The sequence below is a fragment of the Dreissena polymorpha genome, chromosome 2 (assembly GCF_020536995.1).
Source record: "Dreissena polymorpha isolate Duluth1 chromosome 2, UMN_Dpol_1.0, whole genome shotgun sequence".
Classification (NCBI taxonomy): domain Eukaryota; kingdom Metazoa; phylum Mollusca; class Bivalvia; order Myida; family Dreissenidae; genus Dreissena; species Dreissena polymorpha.
The window spans coordinates 3,387,794-3,407,732 of NC_068356.1; the positions used below are offsets into that span (position 1 = coordinate 3,387,794).

General features: G+C 33.4%; 2 protein-coding genes across 2 annotated transcripts in view; both read right to left on the bottom strand.

Moving 5' to 3' along the window:
* Positions 1–10,260, bottom strand: part of LOC127865639 (neurogenic locus Notch protein-like) — a 17,932-nt gene extending 7,672 nt beyond the window's left edge. The window contains exon 1 of the mRNA XM_052405552.1: positions 10,150–10,260. Within this exon, the coding sequence (XP_052261512.1) occupies positions 10,150–10,222 (73 nt within the window). The 5' untranslated portion in view covers positions 10,223–10,260. The remainder of the gene's footprint in view (positions 1–10,149) is intronic.
* The window catches only part of LOC127865638 (adhesive plaque matrix protein 2-like), a 108,268-nt gene that overhangs the window by 51,050 nt on the left and 37,279 nt on the right, over positions 1–19,939 (bottom strand). The gene's annotated exons all lie outside the window — the stretch shown is intronic.

The following is a 19,939-nucleotide window of genomic DNA, read 5'->3' on the forward strand; positions in this document are numbered from 1 at the left end:
TTAAAAAAAATGTTTCAGGTTCGTAAATTGTCGTTGAAGTTATTATATTTTTTAGGAAACATTAATACTGAATATTTACTATGCTTTAAAATATCCAATATATGCATCTTTTGACGATTTAAATCCTGACAATTATAAAGCGTTGCAATGCGAAACGATTGAATAATTTGGAGAGGTCTGTTGCTGTCGTTATATTTTGTGATACTACGAGGATTGTAAACTAAAGGGTAAACTACATCACTGATTGTATGAGCACGGATGGCCGAGTGGTCTAAGCAATAGACTTTTACTCCAGGGGTCAGTGGCTCAAGCCCAGTTTAGGGTTACTTGTTATTCTTCCTTTAATTTTATACTTGTTTTTTACTGGAGCGTTTTAAATCCAATGTTTACATTTATCAATATCAAGCATTTAATGACAAACTTTAATACATGCCGAAATCAATAAGGCTAATTCAAGGTTAAAATTCATGTATAGAAAGTCAGATTATCTTACAATCCATACTAAAAGACTTTTGGTACTTTCTCTGATCCAATGTCATTTTGATTATGCTTGTTGGTCTTGGTATTATGGACTCACCATATTCTGGAAGGACAAGCTACAGGCCACTCAAAATAAACTAATTAGATTTGTTCTTAATTTAGGTAATAGGTCACATATTGAACACAGTCACGTTAAGCCCCTCTTTTGGTTACCTGTTAATAAAAGAGTTGAGCAAATTACATTGTGTCATGTTTATAAATCAAGGAAAGGTCTAAGTCCTGATTATATGGGTAAATATTTTAAACCTTCAGAAACTGTCCATTCGTACAATACAAGATCCAGAGAAAAGGGATCTTTCCAGCCCCCACCTGCTAAGGGCTTTGGATCTAAGACATTTTCCTATGTTGGGTCTTACCTATGGAACTCTCTTCCTACTGATATAAGGAATCTGTGCAGGCTTGCTCAGTTTAAAAAAGCAACTAGAGATCAATATTTTAATTTGTAAAGTTATTACCATTTTTAGTTAATTGTTTACTAGATGTTTTGCAATACTGTGATATGATTTCGTAGGTAAATATTGTGCCAAATTGTCTTGTGTTCCTGTCAGTATTAATTAGTATTGTAGTCTTTTAAGTCTTTCAACTTAGGTAATGTAATTTATTTTTTTTATGAAGAAATTTCATATGTGCTTTTGCTCCATACCTATCACTTTATATTTAAGTGTAAAATTATTTTAAACCTCTCTACGTAAGACCACTATTGAGGACCACAATGGAAATAAGGGGTGTATTCCCCTTTTTGTGTTATCCTTGATATTGATGTTACTAATATGGAACATTATAAGTCATTTATTTATTAATTAATTATTTGTATAAATCTTTATATGTATACATTATATTTATATTTATAAATCGATATGTTATATTTTAATTGTATTGTTGGTACCAGTATGGTTCCCATGTTTTTGTACTATATTGAAATAAATCTAGCAATCTATCTTTCTATCAAAATCTGTGAAAATGCCCCTTTAAGCAGAAGCGATCAACATATAGTTACCAATCAGTAAGCCCTATCAAAGCGAGATATATAACTTATTCGGTAATTAAAACAAAGATGATGTCAGAAAAATACATAGCAACAGAGATATAAAACATAACGACACACATAGTATACGCATATAAACACATCATACTTTCTCTGTAAATGAACATAAACAGAAACGATCCGCATATAGTTACCGATAACTATTGAAACGAAATATAGGAGTTATTAGGTTATAAAAACAAAGATGATATCAGTAGATTATAGACCAACAGAGATATCAAACATTACGATAAACATAGTATAAACATATAAACACGTCGTAAATTTCTTTGAACGATTAATACAGTAAAACGTAAGAAACCGAAATAGTATGAAAATCAGCAAAATATAAATGGCAAATTCTCACATGTAAATGACAAATGTCATCCATTTAGTATGTTGTTTCTGCGAAAAAATTTGTATTGCTTTGTGCGTATCAGTTGGTGACTGTTATTACATATGACTAGTTTATGCACTAATTAATGAAACGCTAAATACGTAAAAAATAACCACAAAGTATTAAACGTGTTGCTTATAGCACTTAGCTATACGAAGTGTATAAAATAAAATTAGAATTCAGTGATAGGTAGCATTATAATTTCACGAGTAGTTATATTAAACACATTTCATTTTCTGTTCAGTTATTTAATGCTTTTGTACGATGTATTGGTAACATGTTTCAAATATTTGTATAAAGTAATGCTTATTTTAGTGTATATTGACTTCATTAGTATGATCAAATTGGACTACACATATTTAGTTATCTGGTGTTGAGTGGAACTAGTGCCATATCTTCTGCATTGTGAACACTTACATACATATAGAGGATATTTGTTGGAATCGGTGGAATATCGATTTTATTTCACGAGTGATAATAAAAATATTTTTTTTTATGATCACGAGTGAATTAAAATCGGTATTCCACCGAATCGAACAATTTTTTTTATATTTTATGATTGTTTTTCAACGTTTATTCGGTCTTTTCGAAAGTAAGGGCGAACTTTAGTTGTCTCCCATTCGGGTAGTTATCGGGTAAAAAGTGAACAAATCATACGAAAATACGGTCTGCATCTCAGATCTCTAAAATCGTAATATTTACTGTTCATTTCAATTAAAATTTAACGTATACAGTTATTTCTTCATTGATTGATATAGTTATAGTTTTAGTTTGTGTACATTAATAGTTTAATGCTGTAATTTTGCGACACCGATCTTTTCATCAGTAAAAGTTTAGAAACACTGGTAATAGCTTTCTGCTTTTAAAACTGTGCCTGTTGCATTATTGAATTGATACCTAACATTTATAACGTTTCTGTAAGCTATTTCGTTTATTGATACACCTCATTAATGTGGGTTTATTCTTTAATATTGATCGATATTCTTCTGTCACTGTCACACTTGACGATCAGTTTCTGGAAACATTTGTTTTAACCGCAATTTCATACCAGTTTAGAGTAAATTTCTGGATTTTACGATTAATAAATTATGATGTTTTTGAACTGTTTTTTTTTTATAAATATATTTTCTTTACAATACTGTATGAGAGTGTTGTGAATAATAATAGTTCAGTGTTGTGTTGTTTATTTTCACAGTCCACTGACAAAATTAATTGACCGGGTTCTTCTTCGGATACAGTACTTGCTGAATCATTTGCTTGCTTTAAGATTCTGATTTCATTTCCAGTCGGTTAATATTAAGGCATCTTACTGTTAATGATTTAATCACGTGATATTAAATTGCTTGCATTATTTTTTTATGAATATTTACAATGAATGTCTTTTTTTGTTCGACATATATACAAAGTGACCTTAGTTAAATAGAGAATTGCTATTATATTGTCTTTTTCATCGAAGAATTTGTTACATTTTACATTTGCATTGCAAATCTGGGGGAAGTTTTATTTAGTTCAATTCTATTTGAGCTGTTGTTAGTATTGAAAACATTGTAACAGATGTAGTAATTGCTTTATATGATTATTTTTTTCATTCAGCAATATGGTTCAAATCATGTCTGCACAACAGAGTTAAAAGGTTTCTATATAATGTTCTTAAACTATTTACTAAACAATATAAAGGAGAAATAGCTTTATAATACCTATGGTAGGAATAATTATGGTAAAAAAGGAAAATTCTCAAAATGAGCAATATCTCTTTAACCCTTAATTTTGAGAATTGTCTGCAAAATTATCTAATAAGACATATGTACATTTATAATGAACCAAAATAAATGTCAGTTTCTTACAGTTACCTGAAAACTCTTTTAAATTGAAATCCAAGAAATACACTTACAATTTCATCCGGGCACAATAAAAATGAAAAATATTTTCATATTATTCTAAGTCTTTGATGGTTCATTATTTATAAACATTGCTATTGTTTAGTTTTGATAAAATGGGAAATGAAGATGGACTGTTGTGATACATATATCAATATATACTTATATGGTCTGTGATATATGTGATTTGAAAGTATATTTTACTGTAACATGTGACTGTACATAGCACTCAAGTAACAAAAACACAATGAAAAGTTAAAACTCATTCAAAATTTAAAAAATGTTCTATTTATCAATACAGTACTAGTAATGAAGAGTTATTATGTTGCATCAAATCATTTGTTTACTATGTCATTGAAACTCATCAACAAGTCTTAACCTTCTTTTACGCCCTGTCTCAATCTTAACAGTGTTCAGTTTTTCAGTACATTACTTGTCGGCACCAAATTTAATGAATGTCAAAAACAAAGAATTAAAAAAAGAAAGTTGCCTAGCCAGTATAAAACATGATTTTATTGTCTGAGGCATTAATGGCTTTGATGGTTATTTCTGGTCTTTCGGTAAATGTAGAGATTTTATGCTTGTCAGGAGATGCCTGAACATCGACACTTCCAGAGCTTTCATCACCGACACTGGTGTCATCAGCATGTGACTTGGCATAGCTGAAATACATAAATTTTATGTATATTATATATATATTGTATCTTTTAACAATCTTGCTGTGGCATTGTAGATATGGTGCCTGTCTAGCCATTGGAAGGCCGCAGGTTTGATCCCTACTTGGGGAGCGTTCTCATGATCTTTCCAAATACACCATGTACTGGTTCTTCCCAGGAAACAGACTTGAGCGTATCTCAATATGCCTAAGGCTTTGGATGCAATCTAGCTAGAATAAATAAGTTCATTATTATCAATACATACATCTTAATGTTTATTTGAATGTTTTCAACTTAAGTTAATGTTAATTGCTTAGTCCTTCCACAGAAAGTACGTTATGTTTTGTTCTGACAAAAACAATTCACTTCCATTTTATCTTTAAATAAAGGCATGTTAAGTTAAAATTATATTTATCATTAATAGATACAAAAATGCCAAACCCTAAACTGGCCTAAAGAATAAATAGCCTGACATTTTTGGGACAATAAATATTGATATCATTACCCATGAAATGATTGAATCTGATCCCAGAAATGACTCTTACTCTGTGGACTTGATCAGGACTGATCAGCACTTTCAAACACCTTTAAAAAAGTAATAGTAAGATATATAAATGCATGTTTCTGTACATTTTATGTAAATACAACAACAAACAAATATACTGATTAAATGCAGATAAAAAATACAGTTTAAATACACAGGAGGTACCTCATACTTAAGTTCAAATAACCAAGTGTATATTAAGCCTAGGTGATAAGCTAAAAAATAAGGGTTTGATGTTGTGAAATGTTATTGAATAATATTGCTACATATGGCCCTATTCCACTACGAAAACAAGCCCACGATTCGCTACGATTTCTCACATTTATTGAATCGGGAAGACTCGTGACAGTCTGCGATTCAGTTACGACAGTGGTACGATTGAGTTACGACGAATCGTGGGGTTCGGTTGAAGTCTTGCGAATAGGGTCGCGACTTCACTACGATGTGTAAGAATCTACTGCGACTGTACTACGAACGATGCAGATCGGTCACGACTAAGCTAGGACCTCACCGAACGCACCCATGAATTCGGCGCCAATATCTACTGATATTGATTCTAACACGGCACGCGACTTGTTTTCTATAGACAAAGAAGGAAATAAAGTGTGGGTTATTCTGCAATAAATTATGAGCGGAGCTTAATGTTTCGAAAATAGTTCCGAATAAATAAATAAAATACTGCAGTCAAATGCACGTGCTTAAATCCCGCTCTTAAAGAAATGTAAAAAAATGTAGCACGTATATAAATGTAATGAAACAACACATTGTATACTTGGTGATAAGTGGCATGACCACGCCTGCTAAGAATTTGTTTGTTAAGAAACGTAATTAAGAAAACATTTATAGCATGTCAGCTTTTCAGAAGAAGTAACACGTGTGACGTCATTTAGTTTCTATGAGTGTTGTTCTCAATGAAAGTTACGTAATTTGCAAAATATTTATGAATGAAAACGACGTCAAATGTTTGTACAATGCAATGACTTCACTAAATAGTGAACTTTGTACTAAGAAGGGCGGAGTATTGAAAAATATAGGTCACGTCCTAAAGCTTCAAGCAAATCCATCAGAATCGTGTAAGAATAGAATAATATTTTTAAATGATGGCTTGTTGTCGAATAACCAACAGTAATTTAATTCCTACGCATCTATACTCCTTACTGTGGGTTATTCGACAACAAAACATGATGGAAAAATATTAATTCTTTATCATTCTTTACAAAATCGTAACTGTTTCGTAACTAAATCGCGAGAATCTTAGCGGGCTCGCAACTCAATCGGGGTGAACTCTTGAGAGTCTTGACAAAGTCGTAAATAATTCGTAGACAGATCACGTGATCACCGATTCCCCGATTGAGTCACGAATTACCTAAGAGTCCATTACGACGCCCAAGAACGCACTACGACACTGTTACGAATCGACTGCGATTAAATTAAGTCTTGGAGGTCTTGGTCAAATTTTAAACACGTTTAAAAACTGGCCGCGATTTGTTGGGAGCTCACGACTCGCCCGCGACTAGCTACGAATGAGTTAGGACCTTCGCCGATTGAGTTACGAATGTCCCCGACCTCAAAATATTGGAAATCGGGACAAATCGTGGGTGATCGGGTCGTAGTGGAATACCCCTAATACATGCATAAATATGTATGGTCTTAGTGTCTTCATATAACATACATTTAACTGTTGTTGTTTTGCATTATTTTCTTTTGCAATGTTTTAGTAAAGACTGTGTGGTCTATAATTAATTTGGAATGCATATGTATTATGCATGCATTTTATAATCTTCACATACTGTGAAAAGCATGAGGTGCATAAATTATTTAAAATAGGTTGAAAGGCTGAAACAGCTATTAATCACCTTTATTAGAGATTTACATGTCTATACTTTCTTGGTAGAAAGGATCTTCTGTGCAAGGTATTTTGTTGGCACCTTGTTTCTGTTCATGGAGGTTGGACAAATTCCATCCACAAATGATAAGAGCATACCCTGATGTATCTGCAACATCAATATACACAAAAGGGTTTAACTTAATACTGAAAAAAAACAGTCAGAGCTCCTTAAATTTGTCACAGAGATAAATGTAAAATGCTAGTTTGTGCGAAACATGGCAAATAATTTAATGTACACAGTGGGGCAGGGTGTTGATGTTTAATCCACAGAAATTGTACCACCAATCAATATAAAACAAAAACCCTATGTTGTATTATTAAGAAAACGGTTTTATTATAAATGCCATTTAAGTTCATTACATTACAATTTAAGGCATTCACGGAATAGAGGAGCTGATTGTTGATATTCAGATTGGTGTGGTCCGGTAACATAAATATTCAATGTCAATCTGCTCAAATTAATAATTTAAATTTAAGATTAGCAAATCATGGTGCAAAATGTCAACAAATTAGGCCATATTTAACCAAATTTTATTAGTTTATAACCCGATTAACACATAACAAAATGTTTGTAATAATTTTGCTTGCCATGTACATGGTGTACTACTCCTACAAATACGATATTTATGTACATCGACATATAAGATGTCGGTACACTAATGATACTTACCCGGTTGGCTTCGAATCTCGCCTGCTTATAGCTCTAACCCATGCGGTTTTCGTAGCATGATTACTTGGCAATTTGCGCAGCGTTACAGGCTTGCCATATTTGCCAACTTTTCCCCAACAATTTTGACATTCAGGCATACAACAATATAATTTTCCCATTGTTTACTTTTTGCGCTGTGTACTTCTAACAGACTTGAAGTGAGCAATACCTATCCGAATGGGAGACTACTGTAATGCTACTTAGTTGCAAAAATCCGGAATTTACATTGTAAAAGAGTTTAACCGGAGAATTTCGCTGGAATGATGACGTCATTTCGTCGAAAAAATGACGTCATTTCACAGTAAAACAGTGAAAAATATCGGTATTTTTTACTGTTATTTTTCACTGTTTGACACAGTGAAATATCATTTTTATTTCAATGATATTTCCCTATAAACCACTGGAAAGCATAAAATTAATAGTGTTATTGCATTTTATTGTAGTTGCCCTGTATTGACTAACCGTTTAATGTATACTGATAAGATGCGAATGGCCATATGTTGGTAAAAATGAAATATTATCAAACACTTGACACAAAGCCAGAGTGAAATTATTTCGAGTGACATTGTAAGGTAAATATTCACTGACATTCTCCTTTCATTCAGCCAGCTTTAATAAATAATATTCGCATGTAACTAACAACTGGAAATACCGACAGTTTCAGTGCAGTCGTATAGAAATACTTAATTCTTATCTACTTTTTCACTTGTATTATTGCGAATAAAGGACATAATAACGTCCGAAGAAGACGAATGTTAGTTTGATGACGTTTGGTTGATCCGTTAGTCTGCCGGCACTTGTGTTTCTCTATTGGTGTTTTAAAGGCAAAAGCACGCAGGGGAATGAGACAGCTCTGCATTTTGAACAGTACATTGACATTTTGGAAATTAAATTAATTCTTCAAAACATTAAAAAAATCCAGTCTGCATACGATCTTTCCAAATATCAACCACAAGTTGCATTTAAGTGAAGTTTTAATTAATACAATATTATTGTCCATTTGACATTCAAGAATTCTTTCATTGGATGTTAAGTTTTTAATATAATAGATAAAGGGAGTCGATTTGCTATACAATATTTGAGAATGCCACTTTCATTATTACTCTTACATATTTAACTGCTATGTTTGTAAATACTTTCAAATAAAGAATCCATTATAACTTTGTAACGGCTATAATTGTCTCGCGAGTCATCGCATGATATTCGCCTCTATTTAAGTGTGTTCTCCTTAATTATAGTTGTGAACATACGCATCCTATTTGAACGTATGTATACTGCTTGGAGCGGTCAACGCACAGCATTGGGAGTTTAAACGGGGTTTATGGAGTGACAAACCTTGTACTTTGCCAAGAACTATTTATATTTTATATGACCAGTCAATGAAAGAATGCACATCAGAGCATAATAATAATAATAATAATTTTCCAACGTACACTTCAATCGCTCACAATCAATTACATAAAACAAATGAACTCAATAAAAAATATAGCTAGTTACAAATACATGTTGTTAGCTTCCAGAAGTCTTTAATTCATTGCAAGTTACCAATTTGCCTATACAATGCAACACGATATATTCAACACAAATACTTTACTTTAATCAATGAAACAAAAACAACTGGTGTAAACGCCTTTAAACCGGTTAAAAGACTAGCCGAACCGCATGCGCAGCCGAGCAATAATAACTTATAAGGGGACGTTTTCAATTGATAATATATCGGTTAACAGACATCCATACTAGATAAACTGCACGTTATGTCACCCACATTAAAATATCTTCGGTGATGACGTAACCAATACTGCGTTTTGTACAAATTAACTCATAATTTAATGTAACTAGAGACTTTACAACAACGTGTCCAACTGACTGTAAACATCCACTTAAAACGATGAAAGAAATAAGCCATTAAATAAAACCCAATAAGCATGTATTTTTTACTCAAAGCGACCACACTTTATTATTGAACATAGAATCATTTATCAAAATATATAATTAGCTATTAATTATTCAATTTAAAATATCAATTTACCGCAAACAGTAAAAAAAGTATTTATTGTACCGATCAACTAAAAATCTTGTTATAAATTGGTTTTGAAAATTTTATTTAACTATGATTTTTATAACACTTTGATAATGGTACACTAAGTAATGCAATTGTACGGTTATCGCAACCTTATAATGTTTTCATCCGAAAATATGTTGTTGCATGTAATATTTAAAAAAAAGAGTAGACGCACGGTGTCTGATTCATCTATTTTATATAAAAGCTGAAAACTGACATTAAATATTGCCTTTATTTTCACATAATCATAATTGCCGCTTTAGACAATAAAGGTTTTGTGTTTGTGAGTGAACTCATAGCGTATTCTAGATAGAAACACGAAGCTTGAAAAATAGGAATTTAAAGTTATTGTTTGGTATGTACATATGAAAATATGTATGCATTTAAAACTGTCAGTCATTGTTTCAAATAACATTCACAAATGATACCAAACAAGAAACGTTATAGCCTACCTCTGTAAAATGTCAGTTGTAAAAGAGCTAAACATGCGACTCTCAAGAACATGGCTGTTTCCATAGGAAACATTGTACTAATTGTCTCACACGTTAAATCTTTCACGACAAGTCTAATAAAATGGAACAAGACCTGAGCAACGTTATTATAATTACTATCTGAATTCGTAAAGGCCAATTAAGGTCGTGAGCGCATAGACATCTGTGAAAGACAGCGTTCCCAATTGTGCACAAGCGTTGGTTATGCCGTCTTTCTATTGTAATATTTTATTGCAAAGCATTTAGCTTTGTATTGATTTGTGCTGTACGAACTGCATTGTCTTATAAACATAGATGTATTAAAGGGTGTTATTAATTGGCAGAAATATAATAGAACCTTTAAGCTCTTGCTGAGCATGATATTTTTACAAAACAATAGGGCAGTATTTTTTTATTTCTCACACAACCCATCCAATTATGATAGAAATGAAATTGTTTTTATAAAACAACATTCCATTTTTTAAACATAAAGAGCATTTGCGGAGTTATTTACTACTTGTTTGTAAAAAACATGGTTTCTGTATTTGCTTTTTCTTATTTGTATAGCAAACTGAAATCAAATTGTTTTTTCGTAATGAATCGTATTCATTGTTTTACCGCAAATGATGAATTATACATTAGTATCATGATGTTCTTCAAATTATTAAATAATTAAATTGTATTCCCCACCTATCTGTTTGAACGATATCAGTATAGTTTCGTGATAAAAGGCAATTCCATTCCCGGATTCAAACTCAATTAGTAAGCAGGCATACAATTATGAAGGTTACCTAATCTAAGCTACCTTTTTTTACATAAAAATCAGCATGGCAGAAAATTACAAGTTGATACATATTCCGATCACCTTTTTTAATAATGTTATATGTTTTTCAGTGTGTATGATATATTTTAATTCAGCGGTTACTATTATATATTTACTGAATGGTGCTTACATATTGATTATGTTACTTCTATATACATGTACATGTGTATATGACTTTGAAAGATACCGTTGACTCCGCAAACGTGAGTAAACGATTTATATTTAACTGTATCTGCACTGATTAATTATCGTGCCACATGCTTAAAACTATAAATAGTCCGCATTGTCATGGACTCGACCTTATTGTGCGCAAACTTGTACAAAAATAAGTCGTTTCAATTTTCGTCAAACTTTTTTTATTGCTGGTTCCAGACAGTTGCTCTATTTATAACTAACAAAACTTATGTACGACACATTGACACAAGATAGATCGCATTAGTTAGTTGAGTGGCATTGAAACCCGACCTAGGTTTAACCAAATCTGTCTGATATTTTATATAAAAGGCAACCTATGGAAAACTCAGGTAACCGTATTTACCACTTCCTGTATATATTTTCTAAACAAGAAAGAAAAATGTTATATTGACTTTTTTATTAAATAGAATAAATCATGTTGTTATAGGAACTTGAACTATAGCATACAACAATCGCCGACTTCGTCGAGACGTCATCTATGCAACGCCATTTGTTGAAAGACTGAGTTTGATTGGCATTTAGTTGAGTCAAGTAGGTTTGTTTTATCGGCGTAGCTTTTTAACCCAGCTATTCACCTCAACAACTTATTACATGTTCGGAAAATGTCCGCCACAATACCGGAATGAAAATATTGGCTTATTTTAGGTAGTTAATCTCACAGAACATTGGCGACATTACTCTGACTTTGTGCAGCTATATGATGTAAAACTGCATAGTGAAGAGAAATCAGGGCTACTCTCTGTATGTTTCTACGACACGCAGACATAAAACGTGACACTGTAACAGCCACAGAACAAATTCATTCTCGAAGAATTTTAGGGTCAGTTTTCGGTCAGTATATCGTCAGCGGAAGACAAAATGGACTATCGATATTAAAACACCTTATGTTGATAACTAAGTATTGATATCACGATATAAAATGGCATGCATTTTCGGGGAAAAAATACATTGTGAGGAAAAAGTACCGACAACGAATGAAGTCATAAAAAGAGGGAAATCGTTTTAAATCATTGTGTGACGTTGAAGGTAAGCCGGTCTAGACATCGTTCATGTCATCCAGAAAAGGCTACCGAAATGTATCGGTGTATTATCAATTGCATTGTCTGGCCTATTGCATTGTATATTCAAATGTTCGAGTTTAGATGTTAAATTTACAAGACACTATGAAATTCATCTAACGCCGTCATGCTAAAATGGGTCTTATGAAGTATGCGCCAAATCAACCTCAGCCTGGTCAGTTGCGCGTGCTGGGCTTGAGCTGCGCTGGTCGAATAAGCCTTCAAACATATTTTCACTTAACGCTGCACTAAATGTGTGACTAGGTTATGTGGAAAGAAAACTGCGTCTTCCTCAAATGTAAATAGCGAAATGAGGACGCGTATGATGTGGCACACATAACAAACATTTAATGCGATGGAATGCGACTAACAAGTGAAAACAACAACAATTGAAGATGTGTTTTTAATTTCATTCTTAACAGACGAACATTGTCTTCCTTAATTTTTTTAATCAAGTTATTCTCCGAATATCTTTTTTTTGAAGATATTTCTTGTTATAAGTCAAGTTTATATTATTATCGGTCAACTTGTATTGGCTTTGAGCAAATTTTTCTATTTGTTAAGTCAAGTTAGTAAAAGTTGTATTCAAGGTAGTATTATGTTGTGTAAAAGGAGTATAATAATACGTTTGAAATTTTACATTATATTTTTGAAGCCAAGATGTCATTATGCTTGTTTCAAATAATTTGGAATAGGTATTGGTATTAGGTTGGCAAAAGTATGACAAATCCTAATGGTATTTAGTTTAAGTTAACTCAGTGTATTTTAATATTGCGTCCTTGATTGGCCAATATGATTCACTGCAATGGAAGTATTGCTTTATGTTTGGTTCATAGAACAATAGAACAGTGGTAAAGCAATTGTGATTGACTTTAAATTTTAATACCAGAACACTTAATCACACATCAATGACTTGAAAAAAATACATACAATATCACTCAATATGTATTACGTTTGATATAAACTTATTCCGAATTAACTCAATCGGATGCGCTCTGACGCAACATAATGTAAACTTGAATCAACCTCATGTCAACTTGACCACACCTATATCACATTTGCACCGGTCTAATATATATTGAAGTATGGAAACTTATATGGTACACCCTGATACTGTGATGATGTCAACATTCTATGACGGCATGATATAAAAAGGGTGCCATGTCGTCAAAAATAACTCATCGTGTCGACTAAAACTACGATGGCAAGTCATTTTCAAAAGAGCATGACGCCTAAAATTATGTTGTTTTGTCGACATAAGATAAGTTGTCAAGACTTAAACAACCCGCATGTTGGCATCAGAGCCTAAATCTCTGAAGATATTTGAACCTAGCCGTCATGTAAATTTAACTATTTCTGTGTTGTTTACTGTATGACGGCATATATCTTGATGACATTATGTCGCGATATAAGTAAAGGAGTCGATATAATTTATGTGGACAAAGGGCGTTGTTTAAAAATTATGGAAGCGTATATGGTACCCAAATAATATGGTCATGCCGGATTGGTTATTTGTTTATATCGACTTACTGTGAAATAACATTTGAGTTAAGTTTGTATTGTGCTATATTGTTTTGTTTATTTTTGCTCATTTAAAGTTCAGTTTTTAACGCAAATGTTCTATTGATCGTACTTCAGTACTTTCAGATGTAACCTTCATATTTGGTATGCATGTGTATATGTACAAGGCCTTTCCATACGCACACACACTTTGACCCCTTTGACCTTGACCTTGAACTTAGGGCCGGCGTTTGGGTTTCAAAATCTGCGTTAGGGTTTCAAAAAATGCTCATAACTTCTATGTCGCTTCCGATGTAACCTTCATATTTGGTAAACATGTGTATATGGACAAGACCTTATCATACGCCCACAATTTTTGACCACTTTGACTTGACCTTGACCTTGAACTAAGGGTCCGCGTTAAGGTTCAAGATCAGCGTTTAGGTCTCGAAAAAATCTAATAACTTCTGTCAAAGCATTTTTCGGGGGCATATGTTATTCTATGGAGACAGCTCTTCTTTATTCAACTTTAACCATTTCTATAATTCTCAAACCATTTGAAGGAAAGTACAAAACACTGTTATTCATGTCAATGTAATCATTCTGATTCGATGTGTTATTGACAGCAATATTTGTATGTTTATGATATATTTTTCTCCAAATGATTGACGTTCAAATGTTGTTGTTTTTTTAGCTTTAACCATTTCTATAATTCTGAAAGCATTTGAATAAAACTACAAAACAATGTTATTCATGTCAATGTTAATCATTCTGATTCGATGAGTTATTGCCCTTTAATGCCATAGGCACTATAAGGTATAATCTTTTAGGTTTCTGCACTCCGCAGCCACTAATTGATGTATTGTATTAAAAAAATAAAGAAGTGCCAAGATGCGCACATGGTCACATATGTACATACATACATGCATCCAATTTTAGCCCAATCTTCATGAACTTTGGTCAAAACTTTTGTTTCCTTGACACTTATGAGTTGTAAAATGGTTCTGGTCAATCAGTATTAAAAACCATGTCTACCAGGGGGTCGGGCCATGTCTACCAGGGGATCGGACCATGTCTACCAGGGGGTCGGGTAACCATGTCTACCAGGGGGTCGGGCCATGTCTACCAGGGGGTCGGACCATGTCAACCAGGGGGTGGGGTAACCATGTCTACCAGGGGGTCGGGCCATGTCTACCAGGGGGTCGGGTAACCATGTCTACAAGGGCGTCGGACCATGTCTACCAGGGGGTCGGGCCATGTCTACCAGGGGGTCGGACCATGTCTACCAGGGGGTCGGGCCATGTTTACCAGGGGGTCGGGAACCATGTCTACCAGGGGGTCGGGCCATGTCTACCAGGGGGTCGGGCTATGTTTACCAGGGGGTCGGGTTATTGTCTATATATGCTTATATTAAATACTTTGGGAGACCTTTACCTTGACTTGAAGTCAGCCTTTGTCATATAAATGTTCTAAATTATTTGCACATGAGTTTAACTCGTCTTTCTTTTCATATCATTCCCTCAGGTGAGCGATCCAGGGCCTTTTAGCCCTCTTGTTTGTGTTACTTGTTTTTGTTGTTTAAGGACATGTCCTTAACTTTAGTTCATTTGTCTTACTTTTTTCTGAATAAAAACTGAAGAACATACTGAAACTCATAAGCTGTTATGTTGTTTTATGAATCATCTTTTTAAATTTGATATTTAGAATTAGGGATTTATAATTAAAATAATCAGCTTCTATGCGAAGATTTGAAGCTCAACTTTTGTTAAATCTGAAATTGAATCGTATTTTAATGCTCACCATTGTAGTATCTGCTTGATGCATCACTGCAGCTATTAAAGTGTTATCTTGAACGCGCTTTCCGGTCTTTTAAATGTAAGATGTTTAGTTGTCTCTAGTTGAAAATGTGCATGTTTTTTGTGAGGAACTAATTTGCATTAAGCCGAATTAAATACCAAAACTAACCTACTTACATCGATGACGCGAAAAAACGAGCGTTTCAATCCTTATACATGTAATTACAATTATCAGTCTGCATGTGCATATGTTTTCAATGGTTTGGCAAAGAGACAATATAATTTTGGATTTACTCGTGCATGAATTTAGTAAGCGCCTCCTTTTCGACTGTGTACAAGTCGCACGTGGCATAATTAATCCAAGTAGTCCCACGCTCGATGCTCGATTTCATCGTGCGCTTCGTGGAGGCAGCTCGCCCTGTCAAATGATATACCATAGCCAAACTACTACTTCTATTACTACTACTACAACTACTACTACTACTACTACTACTACTACTACTACTACTACTACTACTACTACTACTACAACTACTACTACTACTTCTATTACTACTACTACAACTACTTCTAAAACTACTTATATTACTACTACAACTTCTACTTCTACTACAACTAATACTACTACTACTACTACTACTACTACTACTACTACCACTATTACTATAACTATTACAACAACAACAACAACAACAAATACTACTACTACTACTACTACTACTACTACTACTACTACTACTACTACTACTACTACTACTACTACTACTACTACTACTACTACTACTACTACTACTACTACTACTACTACTACTACTACTACTACTACTACTACTACAACAACAACTAACTACTACTACTACTACTATTACAACTTCTACTACTACTACTACTACTACTACTACTACTACTACTACTACTACTACTACTACTACTACTACTACTACTACTACTACTACTACTACTACTACTACTACTACTACTTCTACTGCAACAACTACTACTACTACTACTACTACTAATACTTCTACTACTACTACTACTACTACTACTACTACTACTACTACTACTACTACTACTACTACTACTACTACATTTTCTACTTCAACTGCTACTACTACTACTACTACTACTATTACTACTACTACTATTTGTTATTTATGTTGGTGTCTTCTTAATTGAGTTAATAACTTATATATTGAAAAAAACTACATATTATTTTTTATAGAATGTGCTTATGTTCTGTATTTGGGCCTTCGTATGTACGTTCAAAAATAAATTCAATATATAACCAATAACATTATCTATCAAAAATACATCATGCGGTACGACTGTTAATTGGTTCACCCTGCATTGGCACCACCTCCTATCATTAGCGCCATCTCCTAAGCATTGGTTCCATTTCTTTTGGAAAAATGCAAAATTATCTACCACGCCGGCAAGAAGCCATTTTTTGCATGCAGCATCTAATGTTTGTTGTACGCAATCGTTTGATGCCGTTAACGATTTAATTTGTTGGAAATTTTCTCGTCACACAGGAAAAACTCATTGAGATGCTTTTTAAAACTCCACCATGCCACAACCTTTAAAGGATCTCACGTTTTTTTATTGGTTGAGAATGTATGCTTCCGATCATTTTTGGATGAATTGATCATCGCTGAATCGCACTTCATTGCCAGAATTTAAAAATAATGCGAACTATGTTCAAAAACATATAAAACCTAATCTCCTTGTACAATTATCTATGAAATTCAAAACATCCGGGCCTGAGCGCCACCTCACAAGCTGCATTGGCTCCTTTATTAATGCATCAAAAAAAAGAGATGGCGCGTGATTAACGGCCGTGGTAATTCAAGTAACGAATTGCAAGAGATGTAAGAAAACAGCGTATCCGTCCGACGAAACTTCACCACAAGCATATGGACTTATATTTTTAACAACACATAAAGTAATGCTCGTCCTCGCCTTATTAATAATATTCCAATATTTGAATTAGCAGATAATCAGAGACATGCACACGTTATGGCCTTTATACATTGAGATCGTTATTGATACCAAAATACATCCCGATGGGCTACCTGTGTATGATATCAAATGTAAACGAAAAACAAATCCAATCATATAAACATCATTTCGGTTAAACGGAAAAAGTGAGTAAGTAAGACTGTTTAAATTTTTATGATCAGCTGATACCATTATGACACTGACAGTGAACTTTTTGAGCCGTGTTTTATTGGCGTCGCACTGGAGTGAGGCGACTAGTATGTAATGCGTTTTTTTCGCTTATGGGAGGGGAAGTTATTTTACGGATCAATAAATATTTTTTTGTTTTAAGAATATCTTGCATAGTGGTGATTTTTTGTGTAAATTAGTGTAAATAAGTACTGCATTTGTGCCTATTACATTTATTACAACATTTACTTTCAATAATGCAAAGCTAACTGTTTTAAATAATAACTGACCACAGGGGAAAGATCACATGGACTAGGCAAATACGCGAAACTTTCTGGTTTTGTATAAAAACAAAGCATACTCAAAATATATTTATTTTGTGTTTTTTTTTAACAATAGCGCAGACTTTTGCTGTTCGAGTTTTGGTTAACGCGTATTTTCTTCAATTTTACAAGACGACAGCGATTACACGGTTTATTGCTTTATTGATAACCGTTACACTACAGTCACTTATTAAGGCAGAAGGTGCCTAGTGAGATCGGGAATAGTCGATCGATATCGCCGTATTCGGAAAGCGTTTCGGCTATATGCGATATCTACGGTAAAGTCCGGAAATTATACTAAATACACGGTATAAATTTGTATTTTTTTATTAAAGAGTTAAAATTGCTTATCTCTTTAAGATTTAATAACTATACAATACAAATGTAAGTTAAATTAATTCGTTTCATAAAATATTTGTGTTCATGACGTCACGGTTGTTGACATTTTCTTAGCAAAATGAAAGTGCGAAATAAAAGCGAGCGATTTGCAAAATCGAAAAAGAAGCAAACACCGATCGACAACCTTGTTTCGATAACAATTAATCATTTACCGAGCTCTGCGATGGCGATTTGTGTGAAAATGACTCACGTAAAAGCTATTCGCATTTGCTAAATGGCGTGAAGAGAGTAAGCAGAAGTGGGTGGGGGATGGAAGAAGATTTATTGACTCGTTGAGCTGGAGGTTTTGCTAAACACATTACAGTATGGTCAGTTTTGTAATCTGTGTCCCATTCCTTTGACAATATATAAAATTGTTGGCGAACTACAAAATGGCATCAGTGTTTATATGTACGTTGTTTGTGAAAACCCTGACTGTAGAAAAGTCAACCGTGTTGCTTATGGAAAGCAGCACCATCTCAAGACCAGGGAAATGCCATGCTTTGACGTAAATACCAAGCTTGGAACAGGTATGCATGTCTTCATTTTTCGACCTGCCATTTCTATCAATGTTTAATCAGTGTACAATTGCCATTGATCTTTGGACTTCTTTCGCATTTTCAGACCCCTCCTTAAAATTCCAAGTGTCATTCCCAGTGAATATTTGTTTATCGTGTGAAACATTCCGGTGTCCATCATATTCAGTTTTCAAATTTAGTTTCGTATTTGTGTTGTTAAATCCGATTGATTGCTCATTCATGATATTTAATAATGTAATGATGATACGTATGGATTCTATGAAAATACGTTGTGACGTCATTATTGAGTAACTACGGCCTTATTTCGTTTTCATGTTCTTATCATTTTCAATTCTCCTTTCAGTAATGAAAGTCAGTTTGGGCAGGCCGGTGAAGGTAAATAACTTCCTAACCACTCTAAACATAACGCTTATTGCAAATAGAAATCTTAAGAAGATGGAGGTTCGTGCTAGGGAGGCCATCAAGAAAATCTCAACTGCGTCGTCTAACAAGGCTGCCATTGATGCTTATGAGAAAGAAATGGAGTAAGTGTAAAACCTAACTTTTAATACAATGTTATTGACTATTCTGGTGCCAACTTTTTGTATTTTTTCTCATCAACTGTCTTCTTATTTCCTATTCCAGATGAACATGAAACATATTAATAATAATTGTTTTATTAAAGGCACTGTGTTCATAGTTTGGTAAAATTACATTTTAAAAAAGATTTTTGGTTAGAACCCAAGGGCAGGCACATTATTAAAAATATTTGTGATTGTTATTATAAGTATTAAAAGCTATTCCAAATATTACAATTTTTTTTAAATAAATTCATTACTTCTAGTAATAAATCTTATGAAGGAGCATAGGTATATTAACATTCTGAGCTATTCATATAAATGGTGATTTTTTTTAACAAGCGATAATTTGAGTTCAACGAATTGTCAATATGTAATGTGCTTGTTGTGCTGAAAATTGATTTTTCTCATAACCAACGATCATATAAGGCGTT